At 46.6% G+C, this 17,219-nt stretch overlaps 1 protein-coding gene across 6 annotated transcripts in view; it reads left to right on the plus strand.

The window, feature by feature from the left end:
- SMARCA2 (SWI/SNF related BAF chromatin remodeling complex subunit ATPase 2) overlaps positions 1–17,219 on the plus strand; it is a 167,805-nt gene that overhangs the window by 59,025 nt on the left and 91,561 nt on the right. For all 6 annotated transcript variants that reach the window (XM_079791124.1, XM_079791129.1, XM_079791127.1 and 3 more), the window contains exons 13-19: positions 1,216–1,316; positions 3,090–3,237; positions 6,903–7,066; positions 8,618–8,684; positions 9,340–9,450; positions 12,550–12,792; positions 14,464–14,577. In XM_079791124.1, the coding sequence (XP_079647250.1) occupies positions 1,216–1,316; positions 3,090–3,237; positions 6,903–7,066; positions 8,618–8,684; positions 9,340–9,450; positions 12,550–12,792; positions 14,464–14,577 (948 nt within the window). The remainder of the gene's footprint in view (positions 1–1,215; positions 1,317–3,089; positions 3,238–6,902; positions 7,067–8,617; positions 8,685–9,339; positions 9,451–12,549; positions 12,793–14,463; positions 14,578–17,219) is intronic.

Genomic DNA, 17,219 nt, shown 5'->3' on the forward strand with positions numbered 1-17,219 from the left:
CTGTGGACACTTTGCAAAGAGGAAAAATAAAAGTTATATATTTTTACAAAAGCATGCTATTAAAAAGCAAGTATTTTAGAGCCATGCTATTTTTTTTTTTTGTAGGCTATTCTTTCTCTGGTATATTTGAAGCTTATAAAATCAGTCTTAAAAATGTTTCTTGTTGGCTTGGATACCTGGGCCCATAAATGATCCGTTGGAAGAGCCTTCTCATTCAGAGAGCCAGGGAGGGACAGAGACGAGATAAAGTGGACCCTTTAGCCCACGCACACCAGCCCAGACTGCCAGCTGCAGGCAGCCCCGATAGCCAGGAATAGAGTGAACTCGCCATCTGGGGCCTGCCACCCACTCGTGGCAAGTCCTGTCCCCTCTCAGCACTTCACTTCTCGCCTGGAAAATGAGGAGTGGTGCTGATTCCTGCTTACCCCCTGTTCTCAATCATCCGTCGTCATAGGTCTGATTTTCAGAACTAATATTGTGTCTTTTTTTTTTTTTTACTTGAGAATTATGGAAAAGCATCGTTCTCTTTAAATCCACTTTTAAAGGAAATTCTATTGGATTATCGGGAAAGAGTTCGTCTCCCACACCAGTGGTTAGTGGTGGGCACAGTGAATATTTAGTGAAGCTTTCAAACAGCACAGCGGAACATAGTGCACCATGGCAAGGTGGGGCGAGGATGAATCCTTTGGCGAGTTATGGACAGTTTTCCATCAAAATATTCAGAAATGCGCGGTGTGAAGTACCACAGAAAGCCATGTGATTACCAGCCCCAGCCCGAACTGCAAACGCCCGGGGCCATCAAAGCCCGCTGGCCTATCTGAGAGGACAGTCTGAGGAGCAGGACAGGGCGAACATGTCTAGAGCCGGGCCGCGGAGAGACGGATGTAGAATGTGGCTAAGTTAGTGAGACGTGGGTACAGGACTCTTAGGTAACCATGCAGTGAAACCTGTCCCTCTCTCTGGATGATTTTTACGGTTTTGTTCTTAGGAGCAGAGGTGCTAGGGGCTCCTCTGAGGGTCGCCTTCCTTCTCTCACTGAATGATTTCAACAGCAATGGAATGGGGTGTATTGCCCGGTAGAGGGAGGTGTTAGATCTTCTTCTTCCTTTCATTTTATTTACTTCATTTGTGAAGTTGAGCACTCTGTAGTCTCTTTTTGGAAAATGCCAACCATAGAGATTCACTTGTCAGGATGGAATCTTTGTTTCTTCCCAGGATGAGGAGGAAGAGTCCAGTCGGCAGGAAACGGAAGAGAAAATACTTCTGGATCCAAACAGTGAAGAAGTCTCCGAGAAGGACGCTAAGCAGATCATTGAGTGAGTCTCTCTCACGAGTGTCCTTCCTGGCAGATGCGTGTCATGACCTAAATTAGGCTTTAGGAATTTTCTTTTGGAAAATTTGGAGGCAGGAGGCCGACTTCGTGCCCACATTCGGCTTGAATCACTGCTGTCAGAAGTCACCACTGGGCTCCAGCCACGGGGCGCCAGGGCTCCAGGTCTCCCCGCTCTGACCTCTTCTCCCTCCCGAATCCCCGCCCCCAGCTCCGGCTCACTCCTGGGCTCCACACCTGTCACCCGCACTCTGCCCCAGACTGAGCTGACCACACTGGCCCCTCCAGCTGGCTGCTTGTCCGCCCTTCCTGCCTCCCTCATGGCATCAGCACTCACCCAGAAACCCAAGCAAGAGACAGCATTCCCTCTGTCCTTGTTGCCAAGCCAGTCAGCCACCAGATCCCGCCAGGAAACACCCCTCTCCTCGGAACCCTGTGCTCCTCCCCCCTCTGCGTGCCCAGCACCCTGGTCGTCCCCCACACCCGTGGTCTACACAGCTCTTTGCGTGGCTCTAATATTAAAAGGAAATTGTAATGAAACAGTCGGCAAAATAGAACATTATAAAGTGGTGACATTTAAAAGGAAAAAAATGAACATTTTAATCTTTCCTCCTTTTATTGCAGAGCTGTAGGCTCCACTTTATTTATTTATTTTTTCTCTTTTTTTTTCCGATTTTTTTCTGTATTGATTAAGGTATTACATATGTGTCCTTATCCCCTCATTGCCCCCCCCCCACCTCCTCACTCATGCCCTCACCCCCCTGGTGTCTGTGTCCATTGGTGAGGCTTATATGCATGCATACAAGTCCTTTGGTTGATCTCTCCCCCTTACCCCCGCCCTCCCCTGCCTTCCCTCTGAGGTTTGATGGTCTGATGGATGCTTCTCTGAGGAACCTGTTTTATCAGTCTGCCCCCCTCATTGCCTGTAGAATAAAATACGAGCTCCCTAACCTGGCATAGAAAAGGGAAGACGACCTTCGTCTTTCCTGTCTCTTAAGTTGACTTCGGCCTTCTCTCACCTGCCCTCCAAGCCATGGACTGTGTTCTGGGCATAGGATTGACACTGAGTGGCCAGATTATTATGATCTCTGAATGCATAATAATTTGGCCACTCAGTGTGTGTGTGTGTGTGTGTGTGTGTGTGTGTGTGTGTGTGTGAGAGGCCCGGTGCATGAATTTGTGCATGGGTGGGGTCTGGCCAGCCTGGCTAGGGGGAGGGGACATGGGCGGTTGGCCGGCCTGCCTGCTGGTCGAACTCCTGGTCGAGAGGACAATTTGCATATTAGCCTTTTATTATATAGGATATATACTGAGTGGCCAGATTATTATGCGTTCAGAGATCATAATAATCTGGCCACTCAGTGTATCTTTACATCCCAAGAGCCTAAGACAGCTTTACAGGCAAAGCGTTCATCTGCAGGTGCGGTTCATGTTCCTATTGGTCACTGGGGGTCACGCCGGCCTGCATTCAGATCCTGACTCCACTAATTTTATGTGACAGGCAAATTCACTCACCTCTCTGAGCCTGAAGTTCTTCACGTGCATAAAACGGGGATGAAACGAATAAGTCTGCCTCGCTTTGTTTTTGTGAGAATTACAGATAATGTATTTTAATTGCCAGGCAATTAAGTAGTAGGTGATAAATAAACCGTACTTACGGCAGCTATTTTAGGCTTTCCGTTCATCTTTTTGAATGGATCGAAATAAAAACACATGCACCCGGATGTCTGTGCGTGATCCTCCACTGTCTCTGCCCCAGGACAGCCAAGCAGGACGTGGATGATGAGTACAGCATGCAGTGCAGTGCCAGAGGCTCCCAGTCCTACTACACAGTGGCCCACGCCATCTCCGAGAGGGTGGAGAAGCAGTCTGCCCTCCTCATCAACGGGACCCTGAAGCACTACCAGGTAACCGCTGGGGTTCGCGTCTCCTTGGCAGGTCACCGGCTCCTACCCCGTTTGCGCTGGAGTGCGTCTCGTGCACGTGTCAGTGGCTTAAGCGGGTTGATGAGGAGAAGGCATTCCAGGTCCCGCTGCTTACAGTCCTGACAGTCTCTCCATTCCGCCTGTAATCCTGCTCGGAGAGCGCTTCCATCTTACCATCTCTGCCAGGGCATATCTGCTTTCTCTCCTGGGGTTTGGGGATGAATTGGCTTGCCATCTGGAACCGTTTCATCATGGATCGCTACAGAATGGGAAACGCAGCCACATCGGATGCGTGTCGGGAACAGGAACCTAACTGGGCAGCAAACGAAGTGTTTCTTCAGGAATGGCACCGGTGGCCGTGGTCCAGTGCTGTGGGTCCAGCCACCCGGCCGTCGCTGTCTACTCCACTGACACTTGTATCTTTTCAAGTCTCAATAAAGCGGCGAGCCTCCGGGCTTTGGTGAAAACTAGGCTGTAAATATAACACATTGCATGTGACCTGTGTGGAACGAGGTCAGCCGCTGTCTTCTCTCTCCTCCCACTTTACTGTGTTTCCCAAAGTGTGTTCCTTGGGACATTCGTCCCATGAGCTGTACCTCAAAAAGAAAAAGAAAAATTGGTCCCGTGGTCAAATAAATATGAGAGATACGACCAGCTGTAACGCGGATTACCATATAATTTACTGTTTCAAACTTGGGTACTAATGAGAGTGATACTAGGAGTCCTTATTATTGATAATAGGCATAACCCAGGACCTTCCTGAGCCATCCAGCCACCTGGGCACCCTGACAGGACCCCCTCCTGATAATCCATGCTGCACGTCAGCACGTCCATGACTCTACGAATAGCAATGTGTAATCCATAACTGCACATCAGTATTATGCAATAAAATAACTAACTTTCTAGTGCTCAGGTTTCTGACTCCCCAGCCTTATTTTCATATAGCACCTATTAGAAACCACACGCTTTAGGCCAACAGTTCTCACACTTTTTGGACTCGGGGTCCTCTACCCACTTACAACGTGGCCCTGCATCTGCTGCCGGGGCCTGGGGCAAAGCTACAGTGACTCCACAGCGCTGCCTTAGTCCCTGCTCCAGGGCCCGCAGTTCCCACCCACTGTTGCTTTTGTATCGCAACATAGAAGGTAAACAGTGCCCTGAAGTTACTGTGACATCGCTGGGCCTGTGGCTCCTGGGAAGGCCGGGGGCACCAGGAGCCCCGCCCGGGAGCACACGTTGACAAGCACTGCTCCTTCCGTCTGCAGTGAGGTCACGTTTTCCCCGTGAAGGAAGGTTCCAAGTGCATCTCAGCTTACTTGGTCTGCCCGACGTAGATATGAATTCATAGTATGTTCTGATAAACTTGAACATGTCTGTGTCTGGGAGATGTGTTCTTTGGATTATTCATAAGTAAGTTAGCGGCCCATTGATTTCTGCTGCCACCTGGTACCTTTCTCAGCACTCGTCCATCACTGTTCTTTCAAACCCACTCCCTGCTTCCGTCTGGAACCGTGTGCCCTCCTCCCTGCACTGGGCGGCTGGAGGTCCCAGGACGCCTTGCCCCGCCCCCTGGGTTCTTTGTCTCTTGAAGTTTTTTCTGCCTGATGATCCTTTCCCTTTCTCTCAGACCAGTTCATGTCGTAGCTCCGAGCCTCCCAGGACCACTCTGTCCCCAAGTGAGCTTTCTCTCTTCTCGCTCCTGGACACGTCTCTGCATCATGCATCGTTACGTAACCTCACATCGCTGAGGCCTTCCCGCTGCTTCCTGGAAAGCTGTGGTTCAGTCCCCGGCCCCGCCAGCCTCACGGTCCAGAAAAGTACAGTTCATTCCCCACAATTTTAGTGAATTTCTAGTCCCTTCTGCTGCCAGTTTCTGCTTCTGTTTTATCTGGGATTAACACAGATGCAAAATTCAGCCCCTTTGCCAATTTCCATTTAAAAAAGGAACCCACCACCTCCCAGTGTCCAAATGTTCCTGGCCTTTCTTTCGTTGGCTTTCCTAGGAGTCTGGAGGTCTTGGCGTCACGTTGCAGGCGCGCAGGTCCTCCGCACCCGCGGCTGTGGCTCCCAGTCCTTTCCTCACGTCCCCTCTCTCTCTCTGCCCCCTTGCTCAAAGGCTCTTTCCATTCCCCTTCTATTTCTTGGTGTTGCTGTTCTTCGAAACCCCTTGGGATGGCGTGGAGTCTTGCGTGGCACAGAGACCCCAGGTGGCCTCTGAAAGTGTTCAGGCCCGCGCAGGGCTCTCCCTGGGAAACAGCCTGGCCCACGCAGTCCCGGAGGGGTGGCATCGGCACCCCAGCCGTGTCTTGGTGCGTGTGCATAGGCGAGTGGCTTATTGTCTCCCCTTTGAAAGCTTCTGAAAGGAGGTGTACATCTGACACACCTCGGGGTCCATCTGCCATAGCTCCTTGCACAGAATAATCATGTAATACATTTTAAAATAAGTTACTTCTTTCTTACATAAAACATATTAAAATGAACATTTTCCTAAGCATGACTCAGTGAGCAAGCTAAATTGCTTTTAGCTAATATAAATACAGATATCGATATATATAGATACGGATATCTATATCTATCTATCTATCTATCTATCTATCTATCTATCTATCTATCATTGATCCTACCTTTTAAATCCAGCCTGGCCATTGTGACTCAGTGGTTGAGTATCAACCTATGAACCAGGAGGTCACAGTTCTATTCCCAGTCAGGGTACATGCCCTGCCGGGGTTGCAGGCTCAATCCCCAGTGTGGGGCCTGCAGGAGGCAGCCAATCAATGATTCTTTCGGATCATTGATGTTTCTCTCTCTCTCCCCCTCTCGCTTCCTCTCTGAAATCAATAAAAATATATTTTTAAAAAAAAATAAATCCAGCATTGATAGTATGAGGGGGAAAGGGGATTGGTATTGGGAGAGGCAGGGGTAACAATTTTGGATTTTCACCAACCTTTCTTGTACTTGCAAAGCTGCACCTCGGGGCAGAGCTTTTGTGCTTTATGGATACGCGGAGTGTGTCCGTAGGCAGTCAGCTTCGGTAGGCTGCCCTTGGGGAGTGCCACATAGCAGTTTCCATCTGCTGCCCTGCCCCGGAGGTGTGCCCCCACCGGGAAACGCCCCCCGCGGCCCAGCAGCCGCCCCTGGCTCCCTGGTCACCTGGCTTCCTCACCAAGGGCAGCCCACCCCGGAGGGAGGGACTCCTTTGCCAAGGAGGCTATTTCTAATGATCTGTGACCTGCGAGCCAAACCTGCCCTCTGGTTTGCCTGTCCTTAATCCTCGCGTTGACTTTTTGTTCCTGGAGTGGTTGGGATGGCTTTTGCTTTGGGTTGCCTGCATTTATAATAATTCTAGAATGTCCTGCACTGTGAAATGCTAAGCAGGGATGAGCAGCAAAGCTGCTTAAAAGCCTGCCCGTCTGCTCCAGCCCGTCGTGTCTAAATCTGATTAACACTCGGCACCTGCCCAGCCGCGGGGACGGTTACGGGCTCGGGTCTTAAATTCCTTTTGTGCTGGCGCTTCCCTCACTGGCCTGCTGTGGGAGATCCCACGTATAGCACTGCGGAGTGAAGAAGTCACAGCCTCACTTGAGTTGTATTAGTATTAATTACCTGTGCAGATCTTGGATAATTGAAGCAATTACTCTTCATTTCAGCTCCAGGGCCTGGAATGGATGGTCTCCCTGTATAATAACAATTTGAACGGAATCTTAGCTGACGAAATGGGGCTGGGAAAGACCATACAGACCATTGCACTCATCACTTACCTGATGGAGCACAAAAGACTCAACGGCCCCTATCTCATCATCGTGCCCCTCTCGTGAGTACCGGCCTTTGTTCTGCAGTTATCTGTGTGTGTGCTGCAGCGTGCCCTGTTAGGAGCGTGCCCTTCTTTTGCACTGAAAGCAGAAAAGTATAGCCTGTGGTGGGGTGCCCAGGAGCATGGCATCTGGACTTAGGTTTTTATTTCCCACCCCCGGCCCACTCCCAGCCTCCTCACTGTACAGTGCGCCTTATTCCTTCAGCGGCTCACCAAGGGGGAGGGAGGGTTCCTTTTTTTTTTTTTTTTTTAATTTCTTTGATTTTTTTTTTTCTGGTTCCATTTCCAAAAGGTTACATATATTCAAAAGACTGTGTATTCTGAAGTCTTTCTTTAGTGTATCCTTCAAAGCAGACTCTAAATCAAATTTGTAACAGAATGTTACCTTATCCTGCCCTCAGTATGCGCAATTCATTCTCAGGGATTTTGCCTCTTGGCAAGGACAGGTCTTTGCTGCGTGCCATTTCCCTCCCAGGCCTCGCGCCCCAGTGGCTCTTTGCAGGTCTTCAGGGGACACTCCTGAGAGAAGGGAGACCTGATCGCAGTCCCCTGGCCCCCAGGGGAGTGTCTCTGGCTGTGCGTGCCTGGTCGCATTTTTATTTATTTTTATTTATTATTTAAATATATTTTATTGATTTTTTACAGAAAGGAAGGGAGAGGGATAGAGAGTTAGAAACATCGATGAGAGAGAAGCATCGATCAGCTGCCTCCTGCACGCCTCCTACTGGGGATGTGCCCACAACCAAGGTACATGCCCTTGACCAGAATCGAACCCGGGACCCTTGAGTCCGCAGGCCAACGCTCTATCCACTGAGCCACACCGGCTTCGGCTGGTCGCATTTTTAATCCCTGAGATCTGAGGTCTCCGTGCGAATACAAACCTGGACCTTGAGAAAAAAAATAAAGATTCTATGTTTAATAGTTTCTCCCATATTTGTTTAAAGGAGGACTATTTGCAGACCTTTTTAATCTGGATGATCTGAATCCATCGTATTTAGATATTCTTTGCATTTTACCTATATTTTGAATATGTGTTTTGCTTTTTATCTATATTTTTCATGTTCTGACTTGTATGTTATGGTCAGGCTTTCAGGGATGAAAAACAGGGGCGGGGGCAATTCACTATTTCTTCCCCTGCTTCCTCTTGACAGATGTATTTAATATGTTCATGTGCTTTTGTAATTTCTTTTTTCCTGACTCAACTTTTCTCTGTACGTGTGTGGCTGTTTCTAAAGACTCACCAAATCCCTTTGGCAGTTGCTATTTTTCAATGCCATATTAAAATTTAGGGTGTTTTTCCCCCCCCCCCTCTATAATTATGCATTCTTTAATTTTTTTTCTTATGGGATTTTTTTTTATGTGCCCACAACATACTTGTCATGCTTTGTGGCAGCTTACTTCTAACTTTTCTCTTATTTTCACACCTTTAAAAAAATATGTAGTCAAGATATTCAAGGTGAAGCCTGAAAATAAATAAGAACATCTTTTTAACCACCGATTTTTATACAAATGTCTTTTTTTTCTCTCTTCTATTTATTTTTTGTTCTACAGGACTCTGTCTAACTGGACATATGAATTTGACAAATGGGCTCCTTCTGTGGTGAAAATTTCTTACAAGGTTTGGAATGCTGTGTTTATATATAAATGTGCAAAAGCAAAAAATAGACCCCATTTTCTTTACTCCATATGCACATCTGTGCACTGTAGTTGGCTGTAAAGTTTTGTCATGTACATCATGTACTAAACAGTGAGAGTTAATCATCCCAAGAAGATTACTGTAATAAACCATAATTACTTTCAGATAGTGAAATGCAGAAGAAAATTGTTAATTATCATCTTGCGAGGTTTCTGATGAGAGTAATACAAATGACAAATACCGCGCATCCCCCGTGCTGCCGACGGGCTCCCCGTGCCTGCGGAAAGTTCAGCAATTACCTGGGTGCTCAGGCCACCGGCTATGGGCTCCGGAGAAAAGGGGCCTTTCGTCAGAGCAGCGGGTTCTCTGCTGCCTCGCGGTCACTGCAATTTCCCTTTCTCTCTCTCCCCGCCGTTCTCCGTGCGAAAGCCTCTCTCTAAGAGACTGAAAAGTGTCCAGACCTGGGCGATTTCGCCGAGCACTTTCTTGGTGGATAATGCATCTGTGTATAATAACGCACGTATGTGCACTCGTTAGTCACGGGCCTGGGCTCCATTAAGGTCTGAACAGGGAGGAATAGCACACATGTGCTTCCACTGGGTAATGTGTGTGTGTGTTTTTCTCCCTCTCTTTTCAGGGCACCCCTGCCATGCGCCGCTCCCTTGTCCCCCAGCTTCGGAGTGGCAAATTCAACGTCCTCTTGACAACTTACGAGTACATTATCAAAGACAAGCACATTCTTGCAAAGGTATGTTTAAAGAAATTCTTCTATCGCTAAATCGTGGACCACCATTGCACTGGAGTGTAAAGTATTCCCCAGATTATACTCACTAGTATAATTTGATTTTTAAATGGCATTTCTCTCTTTCTTTTTTTAGAGTCAGATATATTTTGGTGATGGGTTTTAATTGTATGCATACTATTTGTGTGTGTGTGTGTATGTGTGCGCGCGCGCGCGTGCACACACACCATCTGTCCTGGGGCTCTTACTTATCCTCTCATAGATAACCAGTTTACATCTCTTTAAAAGTTTGCCTGGGTTCCTTCTGCAACTCTTCCCTCCAGCAGCTCGTGTGGAAGGAATCCTTGTTTCTGTTGCCCTGGGTCAGTGGTCGGCAAACTCATTAGTCCACAGAGCCAAATATCAACAGTACAACGATTGAAATTTCTTTTGAGAGCCAAATTTTTTAAACTTCAACTTCTTCTAACGCCACTTCTTCAAAATAGACTCGCTCAAGGCCGTGGTATTCTGTGGAAGAGCCACACTCAAGGGGCCAAAAAGCAGCATGTGGCTCGCGAGCCGCAGTTTGCCGACCACGGCCCTGGTCATTGTCAGTAGCGCAGCTTCAGTCCTCTTGGGCCTTTGTCTCTCCGAAGATGAGTAGCACCTCTCCACGTGGCCTTCTCCCTGTGAACATTTCTCCCAGCTGTGGCTTTCCTGCTGTCCCTGTTTTAGTTTTTTTCCTAAAAAAATATGGGCTACTGTTGTTTGAATTACTCTGGGCTGTTTCTGTGACTATTTGGAGCTGGGAAAGAGTGGTTTTCTACCCGAAACCTACATGCCTCCTAATTTATATGTCCTAAGTTGTCCTTTAGCCATAAAATATAATTTTTCCCATTAATATCATCTTGCCTCCTAATAAGTTCATGCAGAATGATGGAAGTAGTTTCTTTCATGGAGCAAATATGAAGACTTAATTTTTTTTTTAGTAATTTCTTTTGCCCCGTGGTGTTCTGAAAGCACTATAATCTGAAACCAAGTTATAGCCCACATCGAACAGAATCCCCATTCCTGGGGTGTGTTCTGTCTCTGCACTAACCCTTTGCTCTGGGAACTGAGCGTTCCCTTCATGGCATCCCAGGAAGTCACATAACGGAAATGTGTTCCCGGGGGTGGTTTAATCATGAGATGGCACTGGTAACCGTGCTTGTTCCGACTCCTCGTCTTCGGAGACGAATTTGGTAGTGTCAGAAATGATGTGTTTTCAGTATTACGATGGGAATGTGTTTATACATTTGCGATCCTTGAAAACAAATTTTTCTGCATAGGCATTTCAAAATTCATTGGAGGCGCCTGTTAACGAGATGTATCGCTTTTATTTGTTACTGGGGCAATGGAGATACAGAACGGGGCAGCAATTTTTTTTTCCAATTGGAAGACCTAATTAGGAGTAGCCCAATAGCAAAATCGAAGGCCTCTGCTTCCTTGTTTACTATTTCATAAGCCAAGTTGGGCAGGAAAGCAGATGTAGAATATTCATTTAAATACATGTTATCTGCTGGCCTCTTTTCACGCTATTGGTACGTTTGGGACAGTCTGCAATGCAACTTTGATTCTTCCTAAACACTTTTCTTAGAGCCGGCAGAGGCAGAAAAATACACAGAATCTCTGGCAGTTTCCTTTGCCTGAACATCCCGGCCTGACTGATGCTTTTCTAGCTTTTCCCCTGATTTCCCTGGTGCTTCTGACGAGGAAGGCGAGGGCTGCGGGGAGTGCTCTGCCCTCTCCCCCCCCCCCCTCTCCAGGAGCGTTGCGGCAGGATCCAGGCACAGCTGAGCGCCAGATGCTTTCCTTGGCCCTCACCCCTGCTCTGTAGGGAATGGATAGGCTTAGTGGAACATTCCTCATCGTTCTCACTTTAAGAAATGGAGAACGGTGACCTTGAAGAGGGCTCAAGTGTAAAATACGAGAGAGGAAAGGGGCTTTCGTAGACTTAGGAAGGAGGATTGCATCAGATGGCCATTCTTTACTTCTGAAGTGATAGTCATGTGGGGGGAGTATGTTATGTTTCATTCTGAAGGTTTGGCGTACGTAGAGGGATGATATTTTAGCATTGTCCTCTCCGCCAGTGAGAATATCCTTTCATTTTCCATATCGTAAAGCCGGGACCCTAGACCTGGTGGATAAGTGCTTGGCAGGTAGGGAATACTAGTATGTGTGAGAGTCCAGGTTGCCAGATCTTCCCTTTTATTTTATTTTTTAAGAAAAAGCTAGATGTCCAGATTTTAATGTGAAATATACCAACTTTTAAATGTTAGCAACTGATTGAAGTTAAAATAAGAACACGGATCCAAGCCCTAAAGGTAGTGTGGTCAGCCCACTTAGTAGAAAAGAAGGCAGAAGCCAGCGTCTCTCAGCTACAGGTAATGCTGGAAGAATCGGTCATTAACTGCTGCCTCCCGTGGAGAGCTGTGTTCTGTACCTGCTGGGTGTGGAGGGAGCATGACCATTAGGTCCGGGACAGCCGTCAGGGTACAGCATTAGCAGGTTGGGGTACAGGATGGGGAGACACAGGAGCTACCCCTGGCTTACCCAGTGCATTCTGGGCCAGGCTTCCTTCTTTGTTAAAGGGTGGCTTGGAACTACATGGCCTCTAAGGAACACTGTTGCTTTAGCTTCCCGTTATTACATGATGTATTATCTCATCTATCAGGTATGGGCTATAGACTGAGATTCTTTTATCCTCAGGAGACATATGTTTCACCAGATATGGGTCCTTTGGTTTTCCACTTCACCTCTTTTTTGTTGTTAATCTTCACCCAAGGATAGTTTTCCATCAATTTTTTTTTTTTTAAGAGAGAGTGGAAGCGAGGGGGAGAGACAGAGAGAGAAACATCGATGCGAGAGACACATCGATTGGTTGCCTACTGCATGTGCCGGGCCGGGGATTGAGCCTGTAACAGAGGTACATGCCCTTCACCGGAATCGAACCCAGGACCCTGCAGTCCCCGAGCTGACGCTCTATCCACTGAGCCAAACCAGCGAGGGCTCCATTTCACCTCTTGCCTGTTGGAAATAGTTGTCTTTTCCCTCGCTCACCACACGCTGGCCCGCCTGACGTTACAGATCCGGTGGAAGTACATGATCGTGGACGAGGGCCACCGGATGAAGAACCACCACTGCAAGCTGACGCAGGTCCTGAACACACACTACGTGGCCCCCAGGAGGATCCTGCTGACCGGGACCCCACTGCAGAACAAGCTCCCGGAGCTCTGGGCGCTCCTCAACTTCCTGCTCCCCACCATTTTCAAGAGCTGCAGCACCTTCGAGCAGTGGTTTAATGCTCCGTTTGCCATGACTGGAGAAAGGGTACTGGTCTAGCTCGTTGTTTTGATTTTGTTTTTGTTTTCCCACTGCTTGACAATGAAATGAAAGGACCTAGAGCTGAGAACATTAGAGCGACAGGAAACCCACAGGGTGGTTTACCACGTCGCCTACATTCCAAAGCTAACCGGTGGGCGCACGTGTTCTCATTCCCGGGTGTCTCCCCTCTGAAGAAAGCGGTCTAGTGAAGTGTGGGTGTCCTGACTCCAGCCAGGCCGCCAGAGGGCATTCCTGACGGTGGGATGCGGTACTGCTGTGGGCCACAGGGGGGACCCGTGGAGGGATAGTTACTGCCTCGGTTCAACCAGGTCAGCTCACCAGCTGAACAAAACCTTAAAGCATGTATGTCCTTGTTATAAACGTGGGCTTCCCTTTAAACTGTCTCCTCATCAAGAGTGTGTGTACACTAATTTTCTGTACACATTTTTTCAGAGTTTAGTGGGAGCCTCAGTTTTGTGTCTACATAAATACTCCTCAAATCTGGAGTAGCCATTTCCAAATTTCTCAACTCCATTTCTTCCGCCATCTGTCTTCTCTTGGAGCTCCTTGATGAAAGGAAGGCCCGAGCCATTGTAAGGAAAGAAATGGGCACGTGTCCTTTTGGTTAGTGATTTCTTAACCATAGGAATGCAGAGCCAGAAAGAATGCTTTAGGGAAACTTAGGTTGGAACTCTTCAGCCCTTTAGTTGTGTGGTACATTTTCTTTTTGTCTGACTCGCCCATTTGTATAAAGTAGAGTCAATCAGCTCTGCCCCCTAGAGGTGATAGAGGAGGGTGAACGAGAAAGCAGAGGGTTTTATAAATGTGACTGGAACTCCAACAAGATCAGGGCAGAAGAAAGGAAGAGCAAGGTAGCGTGGCTTAGAAACCAGCCAACATAAATTGGTCTACTCTTGTTTTCATTTTCCTGTACAAGCCTATTCTAATCTATTTTTTAAAATTGATTTGAGAGAGAGAGAAGGGGGGAAGAGAGAAACATGGATTTGTTGTTCTACTTATTTATGCACTCATTGGTTGATCCTTGTATGTGCCCTGACTGGAGATCAAGTCCACACCCTTGGTATATTGGGAGAACGTTCTAACCAACTGAGCTACCCAGTCAGGGCTACTCGTGTTTTATGTCAGTCTTTCTCCCTCCCCCGCCCCCAATGTGGGTTGTTTTTTAATCTTCACCCAATGACATGTTTTCATTGATTTTAGAGAGAGAGTAAGGGGAAGAGAAAGAGAGAAACATCAATGTGAGAGAGAAACATCGATCACTTGCCTCCTATATGCACCCCAACCAGGGATTGAACCCATAACTGGGTATGTGACCTGATCAGGAATTGAACCCATGACCTTTTGGTGTATAGGATGATGCTCCAACTGGCCAGGCCTTCAGTCAGTCTTTATTGCCAGTTATGTTCCATAAAATTCTGAGCCCTTTCCCACAAACCCATCCTTAAGACAAACACCCATTTATAGGCTATATTATTTCCAACTGGTAGGCAGGTGGGAAGAGGATTCTGAGGTGTATGTGACCAGGTATAAACCTGGCCTTAACACATATAAACGTTCAAGCATATATTGAAATGAATAATAAATGTAACATAAAGTGTTAGTACATGAAACAGCCTTTTAAAAAAATCAAAGTCATCTACGGTTCTCCTCGTGTAGGTGGACTTGAATGAAGAAGAAACTATATTGATCATCCGGCGTCTACATAAGGTCTTGCGACCATTTTTACTGAGGAGACTGAAGAAGGAAGTGGAATCCCAGCTTCCAGAAAAGGTATGTTGCACAATGCACAAGTTATGGTTTCTTCCCCTGCCGATATGGTTGACATACCTGCACCTGGAATTGTGTTTCTGAAACAGCAAGTTTGTCTTTTGGAAATCTCTTGAAGTGCTAATTTATTCAATAGAAGCTAAGGGGTTTCGTGTAGAGAGAGAAGGCAAATTTCGGCATTTTCAGCCCGGTGTCCAAAAGCTTTGGGCAGATTTTATAAAATTACCAAATTCATTGAGCTTTACCAAAGTCATTACCCTTTAACTTACAGCCACTTAGCATACACTGATTAAATTAACATTGCATTTTAATTTTAGATTTTTTTTAAAGTTAACTAACCTCATTTGAGTTTCTTCTTACAGATGCCATAAAAGTGTTCTGTTTGTAAACCAAATAAGGATTTCAGTTTGGAACTTTTATCATCATCAGAGGGCCTAGTAAACATTGGCCATGTTTGCTGGAAATTTATTTAATACTAGAAGCCCGGTGCACGAAATTTGTGCACTGGGCGGGTGTCCCTCAGCCTGGCCTGTGCCCTCTCGCAATCCAGGACCCCTCTGGGGATGTCCGACTGCCAGTTTAGGCCCAATCACCACGGGGATTGGTCCTAAACCGGCAGTCAGACACCCCCCCCCCCCCCCCCCCGCCTGAGGGATGTAGCAGTGTGCCAAGCAGCAGGCGGCCAGGGAGGAGCCAGAACCGGGGCCGGGTGCCATGCCACTTGCACTCATCCCGGCCCACTGTGCCTGCTGCCGTCGCTTGGTAGTGCTGCCACAGAGTCGGAAGAGGCTCCCGCCACAACTGCACTCGCCAGCCATGAGCCCAGCTTCTAGCTGAGTGGCGCTCCCCCTGTGGGAGTGCACTGACCACCAGGGGGCAGCTCCTGCTTTGAGCGTCTGCCCCCTGGTGGTCAGTGCGCATCATAGCAACTGGTCAACCAGTCATTCTGGTCATTGCAGTTGTTCTGTCCTAAGGGCCGCTTAGACTTTTATATCTATGGATTTGATGCTTGTGATGTCACCATTCTAATAGGTAAAAAATAGAATTCCTATAAATTATAGAACCATCATCTCATTCTTCTTGGGCACAGTTTCTGTCCCACACCGCAAATATGAAGTTCCTGGGAACATTTTGAGCAAGTATTTTTCAGATTACTTCGTGGACACTGAGTTTTCAGTGCTTTAGAATATTCTTTGAGCCCTTAGCTCTGCACTTTTTGGTTGGATTTGGGTATTAGTTTAATATGTTTCTGATCATAGTTTGGAACCACACACATTTGAGTTCTAAATTTTATTCTCTTAAAGAAAGATTGTTTGGCATTGTATACTAGTATTTGTAGCATGAGATATTTTGATCTGAGCTTTCTCTTTAGGTGAGCCAAGTCTGAAATGTGTTATTTTGCATCATTGTGTTTTCTGTGTAATGACTCTATTTTTTGGACAGATTGTTTCATCCTGTTCATTTTTAAGTGGGAGCTGGCAAATAGCATATGAAGTTGATCGGTTTGCTGAGAGAGAATTTTGTTCTCTATTCTTATCAATTGAAAAAAATTAGAATTAAACATGGTTTTTATACCAGGCTTACTCCAGCAGTAGCCCAAATATTTAAGTGTTTTATTGTGCTAGTAAATGCATTGTGGGCATTAAATGCTATATCGATATTTACTTGACTTCTGTGGTCTCAGCATCTTTGGGTAACCCCTTTTCTGTTTAATATGGAGCTTAGCTACTGAAGAGATAAACTGGGGAATGGATACAATGGCCATGTGGCTGCCTGGAGCTACCTCCCAACATACTGTTACTGAGATCCTGCAAGTTATAGTGGTGGAATGTTAAGGATTTTAATTTGTCCCATGCTTCCTTTTGTTTCTTTAGAAGAGCTGTAAAATAAAAGGTGACTAACTAAAGTCCTTTATTCATTCATTCCATAAAACTTCTTAATCTTGCTGACTTATTTACTTACAGGACTGGCTAAATAGACATAGATTTTTTAAAAGTGCATTACAAGTTAAAACTATGCCCTGTCTTAAGAAAATCCATTATATAAAATCCAAACTTTTGCAGCCTAAGGATGGTGGGGTGATCATTTATACCACAAAGGGATTCTTTACTATTTATTTTACCATTCTTTCCACAAGAGTGCTTCTTGAGTATGAATAAACTTTAAAAAAAAATTAACATTAGATTTTCAAGAGTATGTCTCCTATATAAAATCCATGTATGCTCTTTAATAGCCGGAGCATGATCTCTGAGGTATGTTAAATACCCTGTATGTGATAGATTGTCTATGGATAAGCTACCTTTTCCTGGAGGTAACTTGGCGGTGTGGAAAGCATGGGTTCTGCCATCAGAGTGGACAAGGGTCCCCACCACATTCTCCATCTCTTACTGTGTGAACTTGGGCAAGTCACACTGTAAGAGATGGGTCTCAAGGTTCTCATCAGTGAACTATAAAATAAATGATACCTGCTTCATAGAACTGTTGAGAGGACTAAGATGGATGTACTACTTCTACTACTGTGCCTGGCACGTGGGCAGCACTCAACTAGGGACAGCTACTCGTGTTGCTATTTCTTTTATTAATGGAGAGTTCCAGTCCTCACTGTTCTCTCCTTCTTGCACTTCCTGCGGCCCTCCCACATCGCT

Source organism: Cnephaeus nilssonii, assembly GCF_951640355.1.
Source record: "Cnephaeus nilssonii genome assembly, chromosome: 14".
Taxonomy (NCBI): Eukaryota; Metazoa; Chordata; class Mammalia; order Chiroptera; family Vespertilionidae; genus Cnephaeus; species Cnephaeus nilssonii.